The sequence below is a fragment of the Peromyscus californicus genome, unplaced genomic scaffold (genome assembly GCF_007827085.1).
Source record: "Peromyscus californicus insignis strain IS unplaced genomic scaffold, ASM782708v3 Scaffold_22__1_contigs__length_63687245, whole genome shotgun sequence".
NCBI lineage: Eukaryota > Metazoa > Chordata > Mammalia > Rodentia > Cricetidae > Peromyscus > Peromyscus californicus.
In genome coordinates this window covers 2,884,544-2,903,990 of record NW_026294525.1, presented here as the reverse complement: position 1 = coordinate 2,903,990, position 19,447 = coordinate 2,884,544, and the positions used below count along the sequence as shown (strand labels likewise).

Sequence of the window (19,447 nt, the reverse complement as noted above, 5' to 3'; positions counted from 1 at the left end):
GTGGTGAATGCATGGCCCTCACATAGAAGGTAGACAAGTTCAGTAGAAATACAGGCACCCACAGCATGTCTGTACGGGGAGCAAGCATCGGAGCAGTCCTCAGCCTGTGTCCCTCACTGCCTCGAGAGCTTCAAACTCCTTATGTCTTTCAGTGGTCTGTGTCCCTCTAGAAAAGACAAGTCTGCAATTTTCCTTCCTGTGGTCAGACTCAAACTGAAGCCAAGGATTTGGTTTTCTTTAGCTTTGTACCCCGTCTGTATCTTGTGGCTCTGACACTCATCGTGGGAGTGTATGCTGACAAGGAGACTGTGGCATCTTTTCAGGTGCATCGATTGCCATGTGTAAAGGTCTCCCACACTTTCTGCGGAGTCTCAGAAATGGGGACTCTTCTGTGCTGTCAGGACTACCACTTTGGGTGACAGTTCCCCCTGGGGTTCCAGGGATGTGCATAATTTAACTAGAACATGAGCGTGCACTTTGAACTTATCAAAATGGAATGACAGAGATGCTTTCCTTAGTTGATGAAACCATTTGGTAGGGTTTTATAATTCCATTCTTTATTTTCCTCTCTTAGGGTCAATAAATGAAAAGATACCCCAGCGGGAAGGCACAGGAAAAGCAGGTAAGTATCTTGAAATGAATTTGCACAATGCTATAGAAGATTTGATGCGATTGTACCGTTAAATGACCCTCAGGTTTAAAGCTGAACTAGGTTGGAAACTGTTACCCAGATCTTCCAGCAGCATGGATCCAGCCCTGCCTTCTGCTAGTCCCCTGTGGGGCAGGCAGTACACTCAGGGGTGTTGGCTATAGCTTGTGTGGGGACCCCTGGAAGGGGCTCAGGACTACTGTGGGTGTGTTGTGTTCAGCTGTACGTGTGTCATATAGTGCCGTAGTGTATGAAGACAACTATGATGTGTTAGGTAACATTGTGGGTGTGGCAGGTTCTACTGTAGGTAGGGATGCTGTGTTCTACTGTGACGTATCAAGGAACACTTCAGGTGTATGAGGACAACTTTGGATGTGTCAGGCAAGACTGTGGATATGGCAGGTCCAAATACTACTGTGGGTCTACGAGGACCACTGTACATGTGTCAGGCTGAGTTGTAGGTGAACTACAGTGAACAGGTGTGTCACGTTCAGCTCTAGGTGTGTCAGGCAATACTGTGGGTATGCCAGAGTCCCTGTAGGCGTACTGAATTCTATTGTAGGTGTGTTGAGTAACTCAGGGAACATCAAGAGAGGCACTCAGTGAGAGGATAGAGGTTCAGTATTCTGGTTTTTCACATATTCCAAGCCATAGAGATTACTGAGGACACTGATAGCGTCTGTGAGAAGGTGACAGCTTTCTCCACGGTAGGTGCTCTTCTGAGGACGAGGTAGACAGTTGACTTCTTTATTTAGGGGCCACTTGATGGTTAAGTTCATCTTCCCCTGGGCTATAACCTGCCTACTGAGACAACTTGGGAAGATTTGTCCCTTTGTTCCTTGACCTTCCTCCGTTTCCACCCCCCAAGTCCCTGGGACACACGTTCTGCTTTAAGTCTTTGAAGTCAGGAGAGATTTTCAAGATGAAATGATTTTTTTTTTTACATAACCGTAAGCATTTCTCTCCTTCTCCCATGGGTTATAGTATAATAAACTTGATAAAGAGAAGCAATATGAAGACAAGACAAATAGAGCTGAGTTTACTCAACCCCGTTTCTGAGGCATAAATTGAAAGTCTCTTGGCTAGGAACTGGGCTTCCTGACCTGGGACAAAAATCTTTATGGTGTTAAGACACATGCATGGAAAAAGTACAGAGAGACCCAGGGCAGATGCAGAGAGGCCCTGAACAGATGCAGAGACACCCGGGGCAGATGCAGAGAGATCCGGGGCAGATGCAGAGGCCCGGGATAGATACAGAGAAGCCCAGAGCAGACACAAAGAGGCCCGGACAGATACAGAGAGGCCCGGGTAGATACAGAGAGGACTGGAGCATCCACAGAGGCTTGAAGTATGCTCCGAGGAGTCTGAAACAGGCACAGTCCTAGATCATTTAGTCTCGAGAACACCTGAAGACTTATGGGAGGGTTCTTTTGTGGCACTTGATGGGGGAACCATGAGGTAGCTCATGGGGTCCACTGGATGACACCCCTAAGGAGTTGGCATATGGGCGCAAAATGAATTCAAGGAACAAGGAGGCTCCTGAACTGAGCTCCACTGCTCTCTGGACACACACACACACACACACACACACACACACACACACACACACACACACACACACAGACTGTGTTAGTGAAGTAACAGTCCAGGCTTAGAGAGAAAAGAGAGGCACGGCAGAATTGTGGAGGGCAAGTATGGCTCCCCTGCTTTATAGACTGCCCCTCTGTTTAGGTTGAGCTTCCTGTGGGCCTGCGGTACCCAGACACAGCATCCCAAGGGCAGGTGGGGAGTTGGGCGGAAGGCAGCCCACACAGGGCCCTCAGCTGGATGGACAGGGCCTGGGCACAGCTCTACCTTCAGGCTGGACATGAACTATGCCCACCTCGTTCTTCGCAGCCAGGCCTATATTCATCCAGCAGGGACCCTGTGGCTTTGGGAATGGCTCATCAGGGTGACCTGCTCCTCAGCAATTATGCACCAGCAAGAATGTCTTGGCCAAACCCCCAGGAGACTTACATATGCTGTTTAAAGGCTTCTCCTATGATCTTTCAAGATCCTTAGTATGTTAAATTTGGTTTAAATGTGTAACTCCTTTCATTTTATTTCCTTAGAAAATAAAATAGTTCAACAGCAAGCTTCCCCCATGTCACTGTCACGGCAAACATTAGGCTTGCATGCTCCATATAAGTCATATTGCGTTTTTGATGTTTGGACAACAAACTTTCGTCAAGAGACTATTTATGATTAAAGGTTTAAAACATAATTCTCCTTTGCTCTCCCGAAAGCCTTGTGCAGGGCTTCTAGACAGTTGGAGGATGCAGTGGGGTCCCAGCTAGCTGAGCCCCATGTCCAGCCCTTGTCTTTCTTATACACTGATTGTGAAATGACTATATCAAAAAGTCTGGGGCAGACATGAAAGAAAGCAGTGGGGAGAGAGTTGGAGAGACCAGGTCCCTAGTCACTGTTACGTCAGGTCCTCCCGACCCTGAACTTCACAGGGAATCCACAGGAGGTGGTTAGTTCAGTGGTGGTTATCCTCCAAGAAACGGGGCTATTCCTCTCAGTGTTCACCCTGCCTTCTCACCAACTCCTTCCCACACCGCGGCCTCCCATGCATACTACTCCTAAGAGTCCCCTTTGTGACTCCACTGCTAACTGGCTGGAAGGACAAGAGGGGAAGGGAAGCCTTGCTGGACCAGACTGTGGCTCCCAAAGTGGCCTCTGCATAGGAACACACACAGGAATGGATTTTCCGCTCCTACAGTGGCCCCCGTGGATCTTCGTCCTCTTCCCCATCTTGTGGCCTTTGCAGACCAAGTTTATTTCCTCGAGCGAGGCCCTCCTGCTTAGTTTTCCCCTTGTCCCTCACTGCCCTATAATGGCCACTGCCCTATAATGGCCACTGCCCTGATGGTTTAGAACTTCATCCAGAGTCTCCCATGTGGGCCGTGGCTTTCAGGTTCCTGTAGCATTTGAGAGTAGCAGCTCCTAAGGCAGCGGGGTCAATGTAGCCACCTGGGCCCCCTTGGTGCTGGCTTTTGTCTGTGCTGGGCTGTGTGGGGAGGTTCTGTGGGGGTGGTTTGCAAGTCCTGGGCTCCAGCCTGGATGCACACTTACTTAGCTTACTCTCATAATTGTAGTCTCCTTGCAAATCTTTTCCGTTCTGAATTCAGATGATGCTGCAGCCCCAGCATTGGAGACTCAGCCCCAAGGAGATGAAGAAGGTGAGCTGGTGATGGGGAGCTGGGCGGGCTCAGGGAAGGATGGTCAGGGGCCGAGAAGTGGTATTGAGTCACTCTGGGTACGATGCTATTCATAATCTGGACACACATAGAAGGGTTCTGCCTGGTGTCACTCACTTGTGAATCTAGAAAGACTCCTCAACCCAAACTGTACACAGAAAGGTAACTCCTGGAAAGGTCAGGAAACACACAGGTCAAGTGACATCAAACTGTGCTTCTGGAGGTCTAGAGATAGAGAACAGATGAGGACCATGATAGCACGTCATGTGCCAGTTCCTTCCCGAGAGAACTCTCCAGCACACACACATGCAGTGCAGAGAATGAGAAGCAGGCACTTTGCTCAACTGCAGACATCAGTTCACTGTGGGTGTCAAGAAATCAGACTGATGTTTTGATATAGATGCAAAATAGTCCAGGGCAGGCTGGCTGTGTGTGGCCATTTCCAGTGTCACAAGGCACCACTGCTTTTCCTGGTGGTTTTCCACATTCTGCTGAGCAGAATACCTTGGTAGTCATTTTGTTAATGGAAATGGATGCATTCAGGTTTTTCCAAGTTGTGATAACACATGCTATTTCCCTACTTATGTAGCTGGTCTTTATGACAAGGATAGATTTCTGATGTTTACCTTTAACGGATTGTCTGTGACAGTGATCATGTTCTCAGGTCAAATGGGGGCAGCTTTGGGAAAAATGTATAAGGAAAGCACAACATAAAAAACAAAAGACAGGAGTACGGAATCTCACGTGCTTTTCAAATAACAACAGTGACTAGTGTGTGCTGGAGGGACTCTGGGTTCTGCCATGTTAACTCTCCAGCCCCTAGAACCCCAGTCCACCCGTAAGAATTCAGGGCTGCCTGTCCTGCACGGAAGGGGGTTCAAACCCAGGCAATGTGCACAGTCTGTGTTCTCAAGGCAGAATAATGACCCTGCCATGCTTAGTCAATCACATTTGGTAAACAGTTTTAAGGGGATACTTTCCTCAAAGGTGTTATGTGAAAGTTGTATTTTAAATATTTTATTTTGTGTTGAATCATTTGACTATGTGAGAACCTCATGTTATGTGGGTAATTACTTTTACTACATGGGATGTGTTTGTGCATTGGGCTGCTTCTTCCCTTGTCTTCCTCGCTCCCTTTATCCCTGACTCAGGGGTGCTGGGGATCAAACCTAGGGCCTCCTGTGTGCTACGCAAGTTACCACACTACTGAGTTACACCCCCAGCTCACACTGGAGTGTTTTATAACACTTAGGACCTGCCTTTATTCAAACAGTTTTTAGTTATGCTTTTGGATTAAGAAAAAATATATTGAAGATTTTATATTATTGTCATGTGCATTCAGCCATTTTTAACTGTGTGTTTTAAAAGGGTGCAGTACACCTTTATTCATTATACTGGGGGACGGGGCCAGAGCACTTACTGAATTCCTTAGCTGAGGGACTCCATGCTTCCTGATGAACTGTCCATCATCTTGTTGTTTCCCTAGATATTGCATCTCGTTATCCTACACTCTGGACTGAGCAAGTTAAAAGTCGGCAGAACAAGACCAATAAAAATTCAGGTAAATCGGGACCTGGTGTCCTTCTGTAGACGAGTATTTAATTCAGGAGTTTTACCTTCTGCAAGTTACTTAAATGTCTTTTATTAGATTCTCTGTATTCTCTGAAGGAGTTCCGTGTAGCTGTGCAGTGGGCTATACTTTCAGGCATGTGTGTGTGTGTGTGTGTGGGGGGGGTGATTGTTGGTGAGTGCTCTCTTTGAGGCAGTTTCTGAACTGTCTGAACACTTGGCTGTTTTAGATTAAAGCCTCCAGATGTATGGATTATACCTACTACAGAACAGCAGTGACAGAACTGACCTTTCAAAGCGACTGCTTTGACATTTTGTAGACAAGCCATGTAGCTTGTTAGTGACCTCCTAGTTTCGGGAGTTTATGGAGCACAGTGGGTGGGGGTCTTGCTTGTTTCCTCTGGCCTTTTGTAGAATCCGAATCCGCCCTCTGGGTTAGTGGATAGGCGGCCAAAGAAGGTCAGGGTGACCACAGGAATTTCCTGGGATTGACCTTGAGCACAGAGATGAGAGGCAGCCACTCCCAAGGGCATCCTGGCACAGAGTGACACTGTCTGGACTGTATGATCCTTTCAAAGTGCATATCTGATATGCTACAGAAGAGTGCTAAGCTTAGGGCATCACAGGTCAGAATAGGAAGGATCTACACAACTCCACAGACAACACAAAGAGGACCAGCTGTCAGGAGGAAGGCTGTCTCTGGTGGTGTACAATCTCAAATCCTCAGGGGACCCCTGTTTGGGAAAGCTTGCTGACTTGTGAGACCAGGGGCCTGAGTGGTGCCATAGAAGGCTTACATGCAATGGTCAGTGGGCTCCTGAAGAGTGAGTGCCACCCCACAATGCTCCCTGCCCGTTCCCTCCTGGCCCTGGCTCTGAATGGCTGAGCCTCACCTAGTCCCCGATGGAGACTTTCCCCCTTCGCTGCTCTGAGAAAGGGTAGAACCCAAAGGTTTCACTACCAGTAAGTATGCAAATGGCAGGGAACTTTAAATATAATTTTCCTCAGCAATGATTGCTATCGACAACTTTCCCTGTTGTTTTAGTCTTATTTCTGTAGCTATGACCAAAAGCAGCTTAGGGTAGGAAAGGGTTTATTCAGCTTACAATTCCATGTCACAAGCCATCATTGAGGGAAGTCAAGGCAGGAACTCAAACAAGAACTTGAAGGCAGGCCTGCTCACTGTTCCCCACAGCACCACCTCAGATCAAGGAACTCATTTTGAAGCCAAAGAAGTGTGGCAGGGCCATGGAGGATGCTGCTTGCTGGCTTGCAGACAGGCTTGTTTATGTTCAGCATGCTTTCTAGACAGTTCTGGATCATTTGCCTAGGAAAGGTGCCTCCCACAGCAGACTGGGCCCTCCTTTAATTAACAATCAAGATACCCCCTCACAGATATGCCCACAGGCTGATATGATCTAAGCAATTCCTCAGCTGAGGCTTTTCTCTCGAGTGACTCTAGGCTGTGTCAAGTTGACAAGGTACTCAAGCTAACTAGAGTACCTACTGTATGAAAAGTCACCTGTGTGTCTCTCTCATAACCTCAAAAATGATTTTGTTCAATTCTATTGCCATACTAGCAAAAGTTATCTCAGTGGTTAGAGTGCTGTATGCTCAGTGGTTAGAGTGCTGGGGACTTAGTGGTTAGAGTGCTGGGGACTCAGTGGTTAGAGTGCTGGGGACTCAGTGAGTAGAGTGCTGTATACTCAACCCTCTCATACGCAAAATAATTAGTGTATGAGAAAATAATTAAATCATTGCTTGTTTCCAATGTATTAATTTACTGATGGATCTTGAGAGCGTCTCATGGGACAAGCAATATGGCCATGACTGATTTTGATTTGAGAAACATGCAGGTGATTATAAACACAGTCACTGGAAACATGTAGTTTAAAGGTGCATTTAATTGTGCTCTGGAAGAATTTCAACTTAGGCAGATAACTCGTAGAACAAGGGCATCAGCTCTCAGCCACCATTGGCAAAGCATTGGGCCGATTATAACTAACCTTCAACAACTGAGCAAGCTTTCAGTATATGGATGATTGAAAAAAAAAATGCTTGAGGAAAGTCTAGTTTACCTATAATAGCAGAGGTTGTCATAGTTTATTTTAAATTTCTATATATGAGTATAATTCAAAACAGAGACATTAAGTTGATTTGTAGAGATGGGTTATGAAACTATTAGGTTTTGTTCATGTTTAACTGTCACCTACTTTCTGAGGGTCAAAAAAAATTAGCTCCTACATGGTGTCATAGGACATTCGAAGCAGTACTAGCAGTGAAGCTGTGAATACTCTTAGTGTTTTGTGGCCTGGCTATTGTTAGCACCATGAGAAGAATTTTATTTGTATTTAATTTCTATTTTTAAAGCTACCTTTACTTACAATCATCTTTGGCAGACATAGAGATGTTTATTTAATAAAATATTTAAGGGTCGGAATGGAGACTGGCTGTGAATGGTGGGGAGTTTCTGTCCCATCAGCAACTCCCAAATACCCAGCAGCCACTTCCCAAATTATCACACAGAGGCTTATATTAATTATAAATGTTTGGCTGATGGCTCAAGCTTATTATTAACTAGCTATTACATTTAAATTAACCCAGTTCTATTAATCTGTTTACTGCCATGTGGTCATGGCTTACCAGTCCTCCAGCATCCTGCTTTTTGGGAGGTTCGCGGCGTCTGTCCCCACTCCGACTTTCTTCATCTCTGTCCTCAGTTTTAATGGTACCGCCTAACCTTATTTTGCCTTGCCATTGGCCAAAACTGCTTTATTATCAACTAATGAGAGCAACACACATTCACAACATACAGAAGGACACCCCACAGCTATTGGCAGCAGAGTACTTTCCTACCTGGGTTTTGTCCCAGGTTGACAAATAACAACTATGAGAGCAGTAATTTATGAGTTATTACTCTCTATTTTAAACATTGACTTACCTTATTGCAATTCTTACATGCTCTTTTACAGTTAATGGCAAACTGGAAATACGCTGGTTTCCCTTTATATGAAAAGTATACACATAAATTAGCATTTTTTCCATGAGTTAATACTAAAATGGTATTATATTACTTTTACTACAAAATCTGTAGGGTACCATGGTATGTATCATGAGACAGGGTAAGCACAAGCCAAACAGACGTCAGGGTTCAGAGTAACAGCAGGAGCCATCCTCACAAAGAGTCAATGAAACTTACACATAGTAGCTACATAAGAAATATTTATTTTCTGAATTAGTAGAGTCTTGTCAGCATGTGTTTTATGGGCTCTTGTGGTACCATTGTCTTGTTGTTAAGCAAGCAAAAAATCAAAAAGCAAATAGGTAAATCTCTCTCTCTCTCTCACACACACACACACATAGACGCACACACACACACACACACAGAGAGAGAGAGAGAGAGAGAGAGAGAGAGAGAGAGAGAGAGAGAGAGAGAGAGACTCAGTGTCATTATATTTTGATTACTGGACCTTTTCTTGGTTGGTTCACCTTGTAGGAGAACCAATTAATGTACATTAAATGAATGAGTAATTTCTTAATTTGCTTTTTACTAAAGAATGTATTATTATTCAAATTTTCCTGTCAATATAAAATGGAAGGTGCTCACTTCTTTCCATTCTTGAATCATCTTACTATATTAAGATTTTTTTTACTCATAGGATATACATTGATTGATTACAAAGTGTTTTGGATAGGAGGTTTTGTAAAATTATTTTATGTACTTACTCACCTATATATTTATTAAACATATATGAAGCTAGGTCACATTCTTTACTATGATGTATATAGTTCTTAATCTGATCCTTTAAAAAACCTTAAAGAGGCTATATTTTTGTCTATTGTATTGTCTGTTAACAGCATCACAAATTAAATGTTGCTCATGAATTACAAATACCAGTGTATATAGGGTTTGTCGTGGTTTGAATGAGAATGGGCCTGCATAGGCTCATATGCTTGAATGCTTGATCCCCAGTTGGTGGAACTGGTTGGAAAGTATTAAGAGGTATGGCTTTGTTGAAAAAGGTGTCACTGAGGGTGGACTTAGAGGTTTCAGAGGCCCACTCCAGTTGTCTTTCTGCCTAATGAATGTTGTTTCAACATGTAAGTTCTCAGCACCATGCTTACCTGTCTGTTGCCAAGCTCCCCACCATGATGGTCAAGGACTCTACTTACCTCTGAAATTGTAAGCAAGCCCCCAATTAAATGCTTTCTTCTCTAAGTTGCCTTGGTCATAGTGTCTCTTCACAGAAATAGAAAAGTAACTAAGACAAGGTTTTATAACCCATTCTAAGTAAGGAGCCTACTCTAGAGGATAAGCCTGAGCTCTGGACAGTTTATGACATTGAGAGAACCTGACTTTCATGGGATGATGATCAGAATAGGAACATCTCTCTGTACCGTTAGAGCCATGGGCAGTTGAACCAGGTGACATGCCCTGGAATAAAAAAGAATCATAGACATGAGGTGCTAGGTGGGTTGCTATCTTCTGGGAAGAGAGGTCTTTCAGTGGGGTGAGTGACTTGAGCATTTCCAGCAAGATTTTGTTTGGACCATGTTTGCATGCTGCACCTCCCCCTCTGCAAAGTAAGCATCACCCTTTACACAACAAATAACCAAACAAAACAAGAACAAGAACATATTTTCAGAGATCACAATCATTTCCAAATGACCAGGAACTGGATGCTTACTCTAACAATGTTCTGAACTTCTCTCAATGTCTATAAATGAATGAATAGCTGGAGGTGTTTTGACATAGGTCATATATGGAGTAGAGAGTAGAGTATGAATTCAAGAAATATCGTTGGAAACTCTTTTGTAGAAGGACAAGTGCCCTGGGAAGGAGGTCTGGGGAAGGGAGGGAAGGGAGGCTGCCTACAGCCTGCCTCAGGCCAGCAGAGTCCTTCTGATGATCAGAATCAAGTTCAAATGTGGACCAAACTCATTCTTCTGCCCATTCCGCTTCCTGTGCCTGAGCTGTAGTTGGGAGAAGTTACAGGGATGTTTTTCCAGGTGAGAAGGCCACAGCTACTTCTTGGGGAGCCTTTGAAAGGACCCGGAGGCTGTGCCAGGGCAGGGCTTCTGTGTCAACCCTGCTCTCCAGGTGCAAGTGCTCTCTGGCTCTTTGCAAGGACCTTTTTGGGGACTTCAGTGGACAGGCACAGGTCGATCTGTCAGTTTTTCTGTCCCTGAATGGACACCAGTAGCTCCACTCACACAGCTCCACCATACTCCCTCCCTCTCATCTCCTCTCATACTGAACACTTGTTCCTCAGTCTCTTTTTAGCCAGTGTGAGTTAGTACTGCCATCAGCATCCAGCCAGGACATCTGGTAAATGGCTGACTACCACTTTAAGACAGAAGAAGTCATGTGGAGATAGCCATACAAAGCCTGAGAGAGACTCATTGCATCTGTCTTCTGCATCCACAGTCTACAGCAAAGCTCCCAGGTGCCTATCCATCAGAACCTAGGGAGTGAGCACTGGGGGGACCCAGAGACTCTGTGCCCTACCAACCTCCTCATGTGAGCACAGTCAATGGTGATGTAACCTGTCCATTTCCTGTGGGGTTGACAGACTGGGTTCTGTGGCTAAGGACAGAATCATTTCAAAATGGGGCCAGACTGGATTCAGTCTAGCAGAGACCTCCCAAGATACCCTCACTGCTCACTGAACCCCACACAGAGCAGCAGGGGAGAGGCATCCTCTCAGAGACTGTGGCTAGAGGAAGGTGAGGCTGAGCTCACCTCTGGAGGGAGGCAGAGGCGCTGGTGTTTATTACGGTCACTTCTTCTAATCCCTGCCATTCTACCTAGCGTCCAAAGCCTCAAGATAACAGGCAATGGTTTTATGTCTATGGTAGCTGTAGCACCCACCGTCTAGATGAACATCTATAGACCTCAGAGGTACCCTACTCTGTGGGCTCCAGCTTGAGCCCATGGCCTCCACAGATGGGCTTGTTCATTCAGGGCTGCAGGAGCCAAAAAGCCCAGCTGGGAGCTTCACACCAGGTGGGGCAGCAGTGACTACCTTTCACTTTCCTTACCCCTACATGGACACTGAAATATTACAGAAGCTATTGCCAGGCCATGTGGGAGCCACATGGACCTCAGATCAGCCAGCCAAAGTGGTACTTACCACCAGGATCAGAATGGAGTTCATGGAGCACAGCATCTGCAGTTACCCCCTTTGCTAGCTGTGAGAGGAGGGAGATGGTCTGACTCCTCTCTATGTCAGGAAGATCTTTTGAGGCTCCTTAAGGTAAGGAAGGCTCTGTTACACTGAGTAGCCTGCCACAGGAAGAGAGCTCTCCTTATTTCCCACCACTTGGAAGCTCTGAAAGATGACAGCCACAGCCTGTGGTAGATGAGCTACGGTGGGCAGAGTGTCCATGGTCACCAGCTACTAACTCAAGAGTGGGTTCCGAGGGCTGCGGCTCCCTGTGGCTGGCTAATCTCTGCAAGTCATCTTTCCCACGTCAGAATGCTGTGGCTTTAATTCCAGCTGTCTGCAGGCAGCCCTCCCCAGGTACTAGCCAAAGGCCGGCCCTCACCTGTACCACTGAAGGGCTTCTGGCTACAGCTCCTGCGCCAGCAGTTGGACATTCCTCCCACTTGAAGTAAGAGGTGGAGAATCTGGGCACTGGTTGTCTCACTGCCTTGTTTATTTTTTTAAATGCAGAGTGGAAGATGTTGAGTATCTGTTTTTTCTCTCCCTCCCTGGCTCTTCCAACAGCTCTAGAGCCCAAGGCTGAGTGAGCCCCGCAGAGCTCCAGGGGAGAGCGCTCCCTGTACTTAGTCTTGCCTGCAGACTGCTGGACACAAGCTAGCCTCTCTGTCTCCCTCAGGCCTCGCCAACTTTTTCTTGTCTTTCTGGATTTTGCACAAGCTGGAGCAAACATAGAGGCCTGGGTTGTGTCATCGTCGGACACCCTCCCCTTCCCTCTGTCCCTCCTCAGCAGTTAAACACTCCTCTGGCTCATGTCCAGGAGGACATCCTTGATGGTCACCATGTCCCGTGGTTTTATGGGACCCCCCTCAGTGGAAATATTTTCTGCCTTATTCTGGATTGATAACTTTTGCTTTATTGCACATATTAAAATTAATGCCAAAAGATAATTATCTTTTAATTCTGCTTTAAATCAAGCTAAATTGCATTCCCTAGGGGAAATAATATGAATTACATTTCATCTGTAACTTTTAGGTTCTTCCTTCTCTTTTTGTTTTTTAAAAGCAACATTATAAAACCATCAAAATACCATTTAGACTCTAAAGTTATAAAGCTTTGGTCATTTGAAGAGATCAAAATCTATAAATTACATAATTCCCATTAAGTATGGCTGTAACCATGCATGATTTTAAAGTGTTCATTATTCTGCTTAATGTACATGACCGAGTTGATTTAATTTTCCTAGCTATACAGGGCTGTGTTAATTTCAAACATGCTTAATTCTCAGATTTCAATGTTCAATCAAACTGTAAGTGATCAGAGTATTCAAAGTTCAGAAAGAAAAAAAAAGGCAGTGAAATCGAGTGGACTCTAGTTTAGGCTGATTGGAAACACGCCAACGCATCTCCATGTAGAGAAGCACATTTGACTTTATTCTCTGAAAGGAAATGAAATTCAATTTGCCATAGAATCGCTAGGTCTAACAGGAGTCTCCTGTGGAGGCAGGGCTGTGCAGAGCTCTGAAGGAACCTGCCTTAAACATGCATTCATTACCTGCTAGTGTTTCTCTGCTGCCTAGCTGTGGTAGGGGAGAGTACAGGGATTGTGCTCTGGCAGATGTAGAATACAGGGTCTTGTATAAGTCCCTTGGACACAGGAAAGGGGCTTGTGTATGAAAACTAAAAAGAGGTAGTCTCCTCATGGCAGACCCTGCTAGCCAGGCCCTGTGATCCCCCTCATCAAACCTGGAAGAGCGGCAGGCATCAGATAAGGCAGAGGTGCATGGTGAAGTCTCACAGGCCAGAACACAGCCTTTTCCAGGTACACTTGGAGTCCGTGGATTCAGCAGCCCAAGGCAGTGTGCTCCTTTTCCCAGGCAGCACCAGGCTAGCTGGAGCCATTCTCCTAACAGCCGTCAGGGCAACTGAGGCTTAGAGTCCTCCAGGCCTTGGGAAGCGCAGACAGTGAGAGGCTCTGGGCTGAGGCTGCCTCTCATCATGGAATCCTGACAGAGAATGTGGCATCTTGAGAAGGCGATGAGGTCTGCCCCGTAGGAAGGCACCAGTCCTCAGTCCTGTTGGGTCATGGGTACCCAATTAGCAAGTAAGAAGGGAACAACATACAGGTATGTGCGCCTCAGCTTGGTGCCCAGCTTGGCAGATGGCAAGGACCAGGGCTTTTCTGAGAACCCTGTGTGTTTTCATATGACAAGGTAACTAATTAGAGTTTAGAGGATTCAGATGCTGGGAATTATAACAGTAGGGTGAAAGGCACCAAGGATTTACCTGTAGTTGTGAGCTCTGTGAGGCCATTCTTCATCATGAGTTAGTCCAAAGCACAGGCTGTGTGAAGGGCCAAGTGTGCATTTCATACTTGAGAACAGAACATCATAGAGGAGATTTCACCATGACGTTCTGTTCTACAGTTTCCTCATGAGTCGGAGCATGTGTATGACTCATCTACAAGGGAAGCTGTGTTTGGAAATGACCACACAGTTGAACTGAAGTTAACAGCCATGCCTTCACCTGAAAAGTCAGCCCGCTCTAAGCCAGTGTCCTTTCATCTGTAGCCACTTTCTCCTTCACTGGGGGACGTTAATACTTGGCATTGGGTGAATAGTAGAGAATGTTATTATCAGTCCCAACTATTTCTCCTGGTCCATCTTCTCTGCAAGGGACAGAGTGAAGCCTCTTTCCTCACTCCTTGTAAACCACTGGTTGATTCAACACCCTTGCCGAGCATGAGATATTAGTACAGTTATAACAGGCTGACTGCCCTACACATTTAAAAACAGAAAGCTGGGGAGGTGGCTCAGTGGTTAGAAGCATTTGCTGTGCTCACACGAGGACTGGAATACAAACTCCCCAGAAACTATATAAAAGCTGGATATGTAGTGTGAGCATCTGTGATCTCAGTGCCCCTACAGGGAGATGTGAGACTGAGACAGGAGACTCTCTGGAAGCTCGCAGCCCAGCTAGCCTGTGTAGACAGTGGAAAAAACAACCAAGGCAGCCTGTCTCCAGCTAGGTGGTAGTTGAGGGCTGGCACCCATGCTTGTTTTCTGACCTTCCCACAAACGCCAGGGTGCATGTGACCATATTCACATACACGGATGGACATGTGCATACATACGCACACCCATACACCTATATATGTATATACACACACATGAATACCCCAAAACAGGATGGGACATTTGCTGAGGAATTTGATTTATTTCCAAGAATTACATGGTAGTTGTGCATCTACATGTATGTGTATAACCAGACATAGGCTAAATCGTTATTTATTCAAAGACATCTTTTTGCTTTAGAGAGAACCTTTTCCCTAGCCCCTGCCCGTCCCCACACTGCCCTCTTCCCCTTTGATATGTCCATATCCTACATAAATGCTGTATGAAAGTTTTGATCATGTTTTTGTTTAGAGTCATCTGAACGTGCTGCTCAAATTCACATCACCAAGATGATGGTGCTCGGAAGGGGGCCACTTGGGAGGTGCTTAGATCTTTAGGCAGAACTCATATAGAAAGGCTTAAGGGGCCCCCTCTGTTCTGATATTTCAGGGACATACGGAGGGCACCATGTGTGAAGGAGACGATGGGCTCTGACCAGATCTGAAGTCTTCCCCTTCTGATCCTGGACTCTAGACTGTAGGGAGTCAGTGTCTGCCGTCCATCTGCTCAGGTCCCAGTGCCCTTGTTAAGGCAGAGTACCAGCTGCATAAAGGCCTTCACAGTGCTGAGGAGGTCAGAGCTGATTTTTTTTGTGTTTGCAGCTGTACATGCACCTTTGGTAGATGCTGGTGGAGGCTGCTAGAGCCTGCTCTCCTACCCTGCTCTTAGAGGTGGTTCCAGAGAAAGACATGGACTCTTAGCACCTGTGTTGCTGGCTCTGAAGTAGCCCTGATGATACATTTTAAGCTTTTTCTTGGTGTGTTGGAAGTTAATGTCAAAATTTATGGACCACCAAGAACACAAACTCACTATTACTGGTGTGAAGTTCTAAATAGATACAAATGCTTCTAATAATCACACTGGATATGAAACAGCTTCCGAGGCATTCTGGGTACAAGTCTTTGATACAGGATAAGCATGCACCTCATTCTATTCTGTGATCTGCCTTTGTGCCTTTTTGGTAGTGTCCTTTGAAGTCTGGTGTTTTCCTTTGGATGGACCCTATTCATTTGGTTTTTCTTTCATTTCTTGTCAAATCCTTTTCTGCAGAACCCTTGCCTAGCTCTGTCCTCTGTGTTTGTCGGTGTTGGTCGCTAGGGCCCTGGAACAGGGATTGGTGGAGCTGCTGCTGGTCCAAAGCCTTTGTGCCCCCGAGGTCAACTGGCCTTAGCTTTGCAGAATTTTGTCTTGTGCACCCTCTTCTTCCATGAGGTTGAGTTGACCCCTGAGAGTAGACTTTGGGATTGATCCCGATAGTTCACTTGTCAGCTTGTTCCTTCATGTGAAAGATTTAAAGTAGTGTCAGCAGCAACTGTGAATGGGAGGCATGATAACAGTGTCATTTACACATGTAGGTCCTGCGTGGGTGTCCTTCCCCTGGTGAGCGTTCTTGCCCCTTGAAGTTCTCATCCATCCCAGTATCTGCTTTGATCTGACAATGTTGCCCAGAAGTGAGGCCACCATGATGTCCACAAACCTTGGTTCAGTTTTTGTGGCCTTAAGGGTTACTCTGATGGGATTCCATAGACACCCCCAGCCCCTCAGCTTAAAGAGTGGGGGATTTCTTCTCATAGGTCATGAGCTAGGGCTGAGCCCAGGGCAAGGAGCTGGAGGAGTTGACTTGTCTTGCAGATTCTCTTTGGCTTGCAGCCGAGCCTCTCTGTTACCTCCCAGGGACGTTCCTCTGAGCACTCCAGGTGTCCCTCTTGCTGTCCCATCAGGAGACATGAGGAACTCACTTAATTCTTAATCGAAATGCCGGGTCTCCAGACCCTCTCATATTCCTTTAAGCTCCATACATGAGGCTTCAGTATACGAATTTTGGGGGACCCACATCAGGATTATTTCTAATAGGGTGACTTGGGCTTGAGTAGATGTAGAGATGGGGCTGACCATGGAATCCTAGTTCTTGTTGTTATATTCTTGCAGTCCAAAGGTCCAAGTGTCCATTTCTGAAATGTCCCCTAAGTAAGAAGGAGTTTTTCTAGCAGGTAGGAGGGACACTCAGCTCCTGGGTGAGTTCTCATGGGTCCTTTGTACAGGTTTCCATTTTTATATAGCAAACATTGGCTGAAAGTGAGAATTCCCCAGGTCAGCCATGGTTTCTCAGCCACAGGTACTATGTATAAAAAAGATTGCTTTTCACCAACAATGCTTGTTTACTAATTTTAGGGGGGGCAGCCAAGTATAAAACTATGCTAATAAACTAAGAAAGCATGTACATGTTTTGGCAAACCACAGCAGCATGTCTGTCTGGCACTTCAGCCAGAAGGCTGCGTCTTCCCGAAGTCCCCTTGTCCCCCAGGGCATGGCCTCCTCTGTGAGCTGCAGTTGTGCACACGGGTGAGGCCCAGGCTCCAAGTGTGCACATCGCACAGGAAAGGGAGCACTTCCGGCTTTGTGGCATGTCCTTGCAGTGGGTGATGCACCTTTCACTGCTGCACCTGTGCATTATTATGCCCACGTGTTAATGCTTCGTAAACTGAAGCTTTCAGCGGAGCTAGAGAGTGTCAAGTACTGACATGTCGCTACATAGAGCAGAGTCAGTCTCTGCAAATGTGGCATGTGTAGCATGTCCAGTCACCCTGAGAGAGGGCCACTGCCGAGAGAGGTGTTCTGGGAACACACCCTGGAGGAGGAGACCTGGGGCATCATTGAGGAATTGTCTCACTGCTGTATCCCCACCCAAACCTTCCAAACTCATCTTGAGAACTAAGTTCTCCAAACCTCTCAGCTGAAAGACGTTTTTCTCTTTTGCTTGGAAACTTAGAAATAATTTTGATTGTTTTTTTCTGTTTTGTCATGATGGTGATTCAAGAAAAAGATACTTTACTTTCAAAGTCAATTTTTAAAACTGAAAAAAAAATAGTGTGCCTTCTTTAAAATGCTTGCTTGTTTGGGGAGACACTTTACTAGTTTAAGCTTTTTTCCTAGTTTAACTGTTTTTAAGTAGTTATATTTTTGTCACAAATGTTGACATATTTTATGATATCTAAAGTTACCCCTATAATTTTTGCAGTAGCAACTTGTTCCCATCAAGTTCCACATGAAATGGAATTATGGGTTGAAGCAAAAGTTAATTAATAAACTACTTAAGATAGTCATCTGTGTTTCTTGTTTTGCCTTTCTGTTTGAAAATCACTACCTTTTATGTCCTGTTTGTGCTTTGCCATAATTTACAAATCCACATTGACATTCTACAGACACCCTGTGGAGTACTGAAAGCCTGTGGACTTCCTAGAATACCCTGTCACAATTCCAACCACTTTTAGATGTGACTGAATCAAAATTAATAGTTTGGGGAAAGAGAGAGGAACACACACACACACACACACACACACACACACACACACACACACACACACAAGAATGGTGGCAGGAAACCAGTGGTGCCTCTGCCCAAACATGAGTGTCCAGGGGGCTGACTAGGACTGCTCTTTAGGTGTGAACAAATTTATTCTTATATCCTAGATACTGTATATTCTGTACCACTGCATATTGGAAGTATATAATCTGATTTTTGATTTTACAGGAGGTTACAATTAAGAGATTGCCTTGAGTATCAGAAGAGACTTTGGACTTTAGCTTTTAAACAGTATTGAGACTGTGAAAAACTGTGGGTACTTTTAAAGTTGGACTAAATAAACTTTGCATTATGATATGGCCACAAGCCTATGAGGAGCAGGGGTTGGTTTGAATGAGGACGCTACCTCCATGTTCTCTCATGGCCATCATGAACTCTGACCCCCTGGAACCATAAGCCCAATTAAACTCTTTCTTCTATAAGTCACCTTGGTCTTGGTGTTTTATCAGAGCAGTAGAAAAGTAAGACAGGGTGTTAGTTCCTTGTTCCATGCCTCGCCAGCCTTTGGTGCTGTCAGAATTCAGGGTGTTAGTTGTTTTCACAGGAGTGTAATTGTGTGTTCTAACTGTTTTGACTGCAATTCGCTTACAGCACTTGAGCCCAAGCACCACCACTCTCTAGGTTCATTTCACATCTGGGTATGTTCCTTGGTGAGATGTCTGTTCAAATTTTTAGTTGAGTTATTTACTTTCTTATTGAGTTTTAAGTGATCTTTCTATGTCAGGGATGTGTTTTATAAATATTTTCTCCCCATGTGTGGCCTCATTTCATTTGCTTTGCAGCATCTTCCTGTGAGCAGATGTTTGGGTTGTAATGAAGTTCTGCTTATCAGTTGATTCTGTGCTCATGGCCTGGTTGTGCCTGAAAGTCATCCTGTCCCCCGTGAGTCACGGACTCTCCTTGCTGTCTCTCTGCCAGGACTCCTTGACCCCAGATATATATGTATATAAAGCATATGTATATGTATATGTATAAAATCAAACATTTACAGATTTGTTATATCATTTATTAATCACAATAACATTTATTTTAACACAATTCTCTGATGGGCATATAATGTTTCTATTTATTAAAGATAGAAGAAAATTGCATACTAATGCTATGGATATGCTTGTTTAGTTTTATGTAGGGTCTTGGCAGAACATCTGATACTTTGGGATGTAAAGCACCTTGAATGTTTATCAGAGATAATCAATATTCTAATTTTATAATTGTTCGTGCTGAGAGTATTGCTTCTCATAAATGCATGGTACAAAATGCCAGAAGTATATTTAAGACCATTTCAGA

At 45.1% G+C, this 19,447-nt stretch overlaps 1 protein-coding gene across 2 annotated transcripts in view; it reads left to right on the top strand.

Moving 5' to 3' along the window:
• The window catches only part of Smoc2 (SPARC related modular calcium binding 2), a 132,616-nt gene that overhangs the window by 66,022 nt on the left and 47,147 nt on the right, over window positions 1-19,447 (top strand). Inside the window, exons 5-7 of one of the 2 annotated variants that reach the window (XM_052750754.1) lie at window positions 575-622; window positions 3,790-3,873; window positions 5,378-5,452. In XM_052750754.1, the coding sequence (XP_052606714.1) occupies window positions 575-622; window positions 3,790-3,873; window positions 5,378-5,452 (207 nt within the window). The remainder of the gene's footprint in view (window positions 1-574; window positions 623-3,789; window positions 3,874-5,377; window positions 5,453-19,447) is intronic. The other variant, XM_052750755.1, reaches the window with a different exon arrangement.